Source organism: Dipodomys ordii, unplaced genomic scaffold (genome assembly GCF_000151885.1).
Source record: "Dipodomys ordii isolate 6190 unplaced genomic scaffold, Dord_2.0 Scaffold15, whole genome shotgun sequence".
Lineage (NCBI taxonomy): Eukaryota > Metazoa > Chordata > Mammalia > Rodentia > Heteromyidae > Dipodomys > Dipodomys ordii.
The window spans coordinates 15,726,424-15,735,151 of NW_012267231.1; the positions used below are offsets into that span (position 1 = coordinate 15,726,424).

Genomic DNA, 8,728 nt, shown 5'->3' on the forward strand with positions numbered 1-8,728 from the left:
CTCAAGTGGTAGAGCACTAGCCTTGAGTGAAAAAGCCAAGGAACAGCACCCAGGCCCTCACTGTAAGCTCTATGACTGGCACAAAATAAAAAAGAACAGAAGTATAGGCATGTTTTTGCCCTCACCTTAGTCCATTGGACAGTTTTAATTAGACCTAACCAATTAAATAAAATCTAGGATTATATTATGATGAAAATGAACTCTTGGCTTAGGGGCCCCTAGTCTGTACCCCAGAAACAGTCTCAGGCTGTGGCAGCTCTTATAGCACTGAAGTGTTCATTGTGAAGCTTAGGGCTTCTGGTTGAGGCTTGGCTGAGACAGACCATGGCTTTGGAGTCCTTGTCCCCTCTGTCCTCACTCAGTGTCACATGGGGAACCAGGCTTGCATCTTCATACCTGTTGCACAGTGCTCTTATTTTATGATGGCTCTTGGAAAGTCAGCACCATGAGGGTCTTAGAACCTTGGGTTATGGTGTCCTATGACCACAGCGTTATTAAGCAGGAGGGGTATCCTTACATTTCCTCAACAAAAGGACCCCCTGTTGTTTTGGAAACATTACTGACAGCAGCAGTGTCTCTGGAATTAGAGGTAGTCAGCTGATGCCCAGGTATAGCACAGATGCTGAGGTCATTGCCCCCACCCCCGACGTGGAGCCCTGGCCTTCTACGCATTCTCTGCCCGTGCCCCTCTCAGCATTGTGTTCTGTTCCCTTCAGAATGGTGGTTTGGCCTGGAGTGATGATGCTGACGGAGGCCGGGGAAGAGAGATCTCACGAGATTTTGCCAAGGTCTGTAACGAGCATCTTGTGGGGTAAAGATGGGGAGCATTTGTGCAGCGGGTTCTGTCTGGCACCCAGGGAGAGGACATGAGTGGCCAGTGAGTCACATTCATAACTATTTGAATGGTTGTACAATCTCTGGTCTGAGCCTTTGTGCTGCAAGATGTAATGTTCACTGTGGTTTTGTTTTGTTGTGTTTTTTTTTTTTTTATCCCTGCCTGGGGTCTTGATTGCAGCTATATGAACTGGACAGTGATCCTGAAAGGAAAGAGTTCCTGGATGACCTCTTCATCTTCATGCAGAAGAGGGGTGAGTGTGCACTTTCCTCATGGTTCAGTTCCCTGGGTGTTTGAGTGCCTCCTGCATGAGCTCCTCACCCACCCTGGTCCACCGTGGCAGCACTGCTGATTATCCAGATACTCGAGCACCAGACTGAAGAGGGCAGAGAGAATCTAGGCAAAACATAGATTGGGTCTCGCCTTATTTTTGCCTCTCTTCAAATTAATTGGCCTGTGGAGCCACTTCAATTTGAATACACTTATTAAATCTTAGTCATACAACTGCTTTGCGAATGACAGGACACAGGCCCTCAGGTAGTTTTGGAAAGTCTGAAATCCATAGAAAAGAAGGGAGTACTGGTGCTTAAACTCAGGACCTGGGCACTATTCCTGAGGTTTTGTGTTCAAGGTTGGTGCTCTACCACTTAACTCACACTTAAGTCGTCTACTTCTGACTTTTTGTTAGCTAATTGGAGGTAAAGAGTCTCAAATCCCTGCCCAGGGATGGCTTCAAACCATGAACCTCAGTTCTCAGCCTCCTGAGTAGCTAGGATAACAGATGTGAGCCCCCAGTGCCCAGCTCCAACTTTGTTTTCTTATCCACTAGCTCTTTGACTGTTGCATTCACTGACTTGTTTGGAACATTCTTGTAGTTTAAGTGTACGATACTGGCCATCTGCTTTATCATGAACCTTCCCAGTTCTCTTCTTTTTCCCCCACTTGACCCCCAATAGCCATCTCCATCCTAGACCATAGCATGACCAAAGTGAGCCCAGCAGCTCAGCTCCGTGGCCTGAGCAGTGGGTGAGCCAGCCCTCAGGAAGCTTGGCCAGGTCCCCAGGCTCCCTACAAGGTCCAGTTCACATGGCTTCACCTTCATCACCCCATGACACAGAGAGCTGTTCCCCCAGCTTTCTCCCCAGTATGGAATTGAGTGTCAATAACTTGATTGAGAGACCCGGGAATGAAGGTCTCTTTCTTTTAGGCTCAGCTATATATGGCAGCTAAATATTTGGAGATCCCTCACTCTCTACACATTCTCACCCACCCCTACCCCCGCAGTGTCTTCTCCGCCCTCTCCCCTTTCCTTTCCTCCTACCCCCTACCCCTTTACTTTCCAAAGCCTTCTTGGTGGTGGGGCTATTACTGCCAGCTTGTGTTCCCCCTTATATCCCTCCCAGCCTCCAAGCCTGTCAAAGCAGTTTAACTGGCCCTAATTAGTTTACTCCAATGGCTATCTGGAGCTGCATGTGTTAGTATAAAAGAAAACAAGAATAGAATCCTGAAAGATAATGTGACTGGCAGCAGAGAAACTCCCTGGTTGTCGGAGAGAGAGAAATCCACTTAATACCTTGGTCTCCCCTTCCAATTACCTTTTAATTATTTACAAGCTTCACCAGCCCAGCTGGTGCAAACTCAGGCGCTGATCCCTCTCAAAGGGACTTCCATAGCAATATAGATTTTAATCAGCAGCGGAGCTCCATTGCTTTACTTTCTGCTTTATTGTTTTCCTCCCTTCCCAGAAGGAGTTTTAAAGGAAAGTAGAAGTTAGATCAGCCTGGCCAGCAGTGAAGATCAGTAATTGTTTACTGCTGCACGCCTGCTCTGAACCAGGAGCTCCTGGAGGAAAGCTGCTTGGTCCCCCACTGCTAGCACCTCCCCAGGCAGGGAAGTGCTCTGGTTGGTGTTCCTGACACTGTTTGCCAGGCAAGGAGGCCGAGCTGCTTTCAGCTTTGGGTACATCTACCTCATTGCTCCAGTTCAAAGACGGGTAGCTCTGTTGAAAGACAGCCACCCTGGGCTTGGGAGTCAGCAGCAGAGAGCCTTCGTTGCATCCTGACCAGAATCCTGGAGCTTCCAGGTTGCCATCTAGTGTGTGCTCCCGCTCCCACACCAGTGCTGGGGCCTTAACTCAGTGCCTGGGCGCTACTTTATCTTTTTCTGCTCAAGGCTCATGCTCTACCACTTGAGCCATACCTCCACTTCCAGAGTTTTGCTGGTTAATTGGAGATAAGAGTCTCTTGGACTTTCCTGCAGGGACTGGCTTCTCACCATGATCCTCAGATCTCGTCTCCTTAGTAGCTAGCTTATAGGTGTGAACACCAGCATCTGACTTTGTAGCATAGTTCTGAGTAAACCCAGAGCAGCAATAAGTGACTCCCTTGGGTTAAGTCAACTTACAGCACTCAAATCAGATATTTCACTGTTTGCTGGCATTGCCGAGGAGAGGGAGAGGTCATCTGCCGCCTCCTCCACTGCAAAGCTTCCTGCTCTTAGCACTCTGCTCGGCCCTTCCCTACAAGGTTTCCTGCTGTCAGCAGTCTGCTAGATACTCTGCTGTGTCCTCCCCTACAAGGCTTTCAGGTCTCCGCACTGTCAACATTGGGACTGGATGGTCCTTTGTTCCGGGTGCACTCCTGTGCAAGGATGTTAGTGGTATCTTTGGCTTTCTCCACTAATTGTCAATAGTGATGCTCAGAAATACATATTATAAATGGCCCCCGAGGGCCAAAATGCTGTCTGGGGAGAGGGTTAGAAAGGGGAACAAGAAACAAACTTTTGTCCTGAGGGGGAAAGAAAAATGCAAATCATTCTACCTCAGTTTAGAGTGGGCTTGTATGGAGAGAGGCGGTGGCTTCTGGCTCCCTCACTGGCACATGGGACTAAGTGCTAGGGGAGTTGGGGCTGGGCCCTGTGTGTCCGAGGCCTGAGATCACCTTCCTGGAACACTCTTATCTGCTAGTCTAAATTGGAGTGGTGGTTCAGGCCAACTGGGAGCAGATTATACTTTTAATTATGTGACTCTGCTCTCCTCACAGAATGATGAGGCCAGGGGCCCTCAGACAGGTGTGATTTGCCATTCCCAAAGTAGAGTGTCTGGACCCTTATTTTTGTGCCAGTGCAGGGCATTGAACTCAAGGCCTAAGCACTGTCCCTTAGACTTTTCACTCAAGGCTAGTACTCTGACTTCTGGCTTTTTGGCAGAGATAAGAATTTCCTGGGCTTTCCTGCCCAGGCTGGCTTGGGATTACAAACCTCAGATCTCAGCCTCCTGGGTAGCCAAAATTACAGGTGTGAGTTTCAGCCCAGCACATTGGTAAGATGGGCACCCAGCTTGTGGAAGATCTTGTTAGCAGAGACCAAGGAAAAGCCTCACAGACCTCAGAAGTAGATTGGGATTCTCAGTTCGAAAGGCCTGGTAATGCTGGCCTGGGCCGTGAGTGAGGCGAGGCAGGGCAGCTGTGACACTGAGATCAAGGAAGGCAGCACACAGCAGGCTGCCGGGATGACTGCAGCTGCAGGCGATAAAACAGCTGTGTGGTGGAGCCGGGCATAGGCAGTAACTGCTGCTTTGTGCATGCCTCTGGCTTGTTAACACATTTGGGTGAATTGAACAGATGGGCCTTTCAGCCTCTGCCCTGCTTTCCAAGGCCTCCCGGGTGACCCTAGCCCAGCCCACAGTGCCGCCTACCAGCAGAGAAGCCTGAGAAGAATGAAGTGGGTGGAGGCAATGCCCGTTCTACCCCGTCTCCTGCTGCCCTGGGGCTCAGGCTGCCGTGGGCTGGGTGTAGAGGCTTGTGTTAGACAGGGCTCTGAGCTGAAGGCAGACAGGCCCCTCTCCACAGTCTGTCTCTTTTTTTGCCAGTCCAGGGGCTTGAACTCAGAGCCTAGTCACTGTCCCTGACCTTCTTTTGCTTCTTTTTCTTGAGCCACAGCACCACTTCCGGCTTTTTGTATTTATGTGGTACTGAGGAATCTAACCCAGGGCTTCATGCATGCTAGGCAAACACACTACCACTAAGCCACATTCCTAGCTCCCTCTCAACAATCTCAAGCATATCCTCCCATTCTGATGACTATACTCTCCTTGTCTACAAAAAGAGAAGGTAGCTGGGTATACCAGTGGCTCAAGCCTGTATCTGTATCCTCACTACTCAGGATGCTTGAGATCTGAGGATCATGGTTCAAAGCCAGTCTGGGCAGGGAAGTCCTTGGGACTATTTATGTCCAATTAACTACCAAAAAGCTGGAAATGGAAAAAGCTAAGGGACAGTGCACCCGGCTCCCAGTTCAAGCTCCAGTAGCAGGAGAGAGAGAGAGAAGGTTCATCACTTAGAGCCAACTTGGAAGCTTTTGTGTTCTCTCTCACATGCTCTGTTCACGTAAACCACCCTAGAGGAACAAGAAACAGAAGAAATGCTTCTTTACCAGTGCTCTATCAAAATAATCATGCGAAAATACCCCAAGACTCTAAAAGAAAATATTTCTTTTCTTACTTTGCCGAATAATGAATTTCCTCTTGCTGACTGAAGCCACATGGAGTCACATGGTGCCCCAGAGTCTCATTTCCCCCAGAGCCATGGGGGGCACTGGTAGATTCCAGTTTTCATTCTCTCTCTGCTTACCTTTTGATGCTGCACAATACTAAGTCAAATTTTACCCTGATTTTTTAACTCACTGTGGGTGGCTCCTAAGACCTCATTCCTTCTTAAATTTTCCATTTAGTTTTCCAGGGCCCAAAGGGGAGGGACTGCTCTCTAAGTCTGATCAGCAAAGGCTATATATAAACAGTGGCATTTTTCCTTCCTGGGTGAGAAAACAAAGTGAATCTCCCTTATACAGAAGAGTGATGATGGTGACTTTGTAGCTGTTTTTCACTTGCCAGGACTGGGACTTGAAACCTCGTGCTCTCATTTGGCCTCTTTGCTCAAGGCTGCCACTCTATCCCTTGAGCCAAAGCTCCACTTCCAGCTTTTATGCTGGTTGGTTGGAGATAAAGAGTCTCCTGGACTTTGCTACCTAGCTAGCTTCGAAATGTGATTCTCTGTTCTCAGCTACCTGAGTAGTTGGGATGACAGGCAATGAGCCATCAGCTACTTGTAGTTATTTTTATCATTAACCCATACACTTTACAGGATAGAGCAAAGGTTATCACTGGCCATGTAGAGTCAGCCCTGAGGTTAAGGGACTTCCTAAAACCAGAGATTGGACTTAGCACAGGGGTCTCCTGACTCCCTCCCTGCTCTGTGCCTTAGAGAAGTCCCTGTGAAGCTCCCTTACTTCCTCTTGAGCAGTGCACAAGACCCTCCTGTCCTGTACCATTGCCCTGCACCTCCTGCAACTTCTTTTGTCAGTTGTGGGGCCTGAACTCTAGGCCTGGGCACTGTCCCTCAGCTCTTCAACTTAAGGCTAGTTCTCTACCACTTGAACCACAGCACCACTTGTGGCTTTTTCTGCTTATGTGGTGCTGAGGAATCAAACCCAGGACCTCATGCATGCACAGCAAGCACTCTACCACTGAGCCACCTTCCCAGACTGCCTTCTGCAGCTTCTGAGCCACGATGGTCTGGTTAAACTGCATCTAACTGATCAACTCAGGGTAGATCTACCTTGTCTGGAAGAGGAGTCCTCCCCTCAGAATCAGGATTATTTCATGAGAAGGGAGATGCGACAACTTACTGGGACAAGGAGACTGCCACCTGTCAAGGCAGGATGGCAAAGGGGACAAACTCAGAATTCCACAGCAAGGCTATTTTCCTGCCTTTACCCCCACCTGGGACTAAGGAACTGAGGACAAGTTTTGTCAAGATGTGGATGGTAGTTCTTCCCTCCCACCCCCACCCCCACCCCCCACAGTTCTGGTCAAGGCTACACATGACCTTGGATTTCCCCAGTGGATTGTTGGATCTGTTTTTGATGTGTATATACAAAGAATTTACTGTGGGAAAAGGGCTTGGTCTCCTCACAGTGCCTTTTGAGTGTTTTTCCTTCTGTTGTGTGCTTATCTGTCCATCTCGGGCAAGGAAGTGTTTGGGACGGTACTGCTTGCCTCTTGGAGTGGGGGAGTAGGTTTCTTCTATATTCTTTTAATCTTGCAGTAAATAGCCCAGGGCCCTGGAATCCCTTCCTGATCCAATAAAATATGTTGTATTTGCCAGGTAAAGTAGGTTTGGAGGCTTTATTTTCTAACTTTATCCATAAGTGAAAATCTGAAATGAAAAGTGTGTATGTATTGGTCCTGGAGCTTGAACTGAGGGCCTGGGTACTGTTCCTGATCTTTTTGCTCAAGGTAGCATTCTATCACTTGAGCCGGTTTTACTTCAAACTTTTTTGGTGCTTAATTGGAGATAGGAGTCTCACAGACTTCCCTGCCCAGGCTGGCTTCTTTGAACCAGATCTTAGCCTCCTGACTAGGATTACAGGTGTGAGCCATCGGCACCTGTTCGTGCGTGCGTGCGTGCGTGCATGCGTGCATGTGTGTGTGTTAGTCCTAGGGCTTGAACTAAAGGCCTGGGTGGGTGCTAGAGCCCAAGACTAGGGCTCTACTATTTGAGCCACAGCTCCACTTTCTTACCTGGGCTGCCTTCAGACCTTGATCCTCAGATCTCAGCCTCCTGAGCAGCTAGGATTACAGGCTTAGGCTGCCAATACCAGGTTTAAAATTTAGATTTTTAAGATCAAGGATTAGCTGTTGGTCTGAAGCAGATCCTTTTCTCCAGGTCAGGTGACCCATCAGCTACTGCTAATGTTGTTCTTCCTTCCATCCTTGGTACTTATTTAATGCCCTGTATGTATCCAATTATCCACAGTTATCCATTGGGAAGAGAGATGGGTTTTTGAAAGATACAATTAATTTGAGAGGCCCACTTTCAGTTCAGCTTCTTCCCTTCAAAATATTGTGTTTGTTTCTCTAGCATGTGGGAAAATTGAGTGATTTAAGAGAGTTACCTCTCTTTTCTTTTCTTCCCTCCCTCCCTCCCTCCCTTCCTTCCCTCCTTCCTAGACTGGGACTCAAACTCTGTACCTTATGATTTCTCTCATCAGCTAGCATTCTACCAACTGAACCACGCCTCTGACCCCATATTTTGCCTCTTTCATCCCAGTACGAGCCAGTATATAGTAAATTCCTCGAGGGCTAAGCTAAGGAAGAGTCAGAGTGGGTCTGGGACACTGGCCCCGAGTCCAGTGGCAGGGGTGACAAGCAGAAGTTCAGACAGTTACACATGCATGCCCAGGCCACAGGTGCTCTCCGAGCCTCCTCACGGGCTGCCCTCCCGCTTCTGCAGAGGGCAGTGGGTGTGGTCAGGCCACGATGACTACAGGAGGCCACCTGTGGGTTTGTGCCTGTAATCCTACTCAGGAGGCTGAAATCGGAGGATTGAAGTTCAAGGCCAACCAGTGCAGCAGTTTGTGAAACACTTAATTCCAGTTGTGGGGGGGGGGGTCCTGAAGGTATGTAGCTCATGTGGTTGAGTTCTGGCCTTGAGCAAAAGGACAGCACCCAAGCCCTGAGCTCAAGCCCCCTAATACCAGCACACAAAAAAGTAATTTAAAACTAGCCTTTCTGGGTAGTCATAAGGAGTGTGTATGGAATAATAAATTTATGGCCCAGTGCTGTAGAGCAGTACAAGAACAGACTGCTGCTGGGCATACCTGGGACAAATTCAGGCAAAAGCTAGCAAAAAAAAGTCGGGCACTGGTGGTTCATGCCTGTCATCCTAGCTACTCAGGAGGCTGAGATCTGAGGATCGAGGTTCAAAGCCAGCCTAGGCAGGAAAGTCTGTGAGACTCTTACCTCCAATAAACCACCAAAAAACTGGAAGTGGCACTGTGGCTCAAGTGGTAGAGCGCTCACCTTGAGCTGAAGAGCTGAGGGACAGCGCCCAGGTC

General features: G+C 48.7%; 1 protein-coding gene across 2 annotated transcripts in view; it reads left to right on the forward strand.

The window, feature by feature from the left end:
* The window catches only part of Arid3b (AT rich interactive domain 3B (BRIGHT-like)), a 45,522-nt gene that overhangs the window by 22,624 nt on the left and 14,170 nt on the right, over window positions 1-8,728 (forward strand). For both annotated transcript variants that reach the window (XM_013011961.1, XM_013011959.1), the window contains exons 3-4: window positions 717-788; window positions 1,016-1,088. In XM_013011961.1, coding sequence (XP_012867415.1) covers window positions 717-788; window positions 1,016-1,088 — 145 coding nt within the window. The remainder of the gene's footprint in view (window positions 1-716; window positions 789-1,015; window positions 1,089-8,728) is intronic.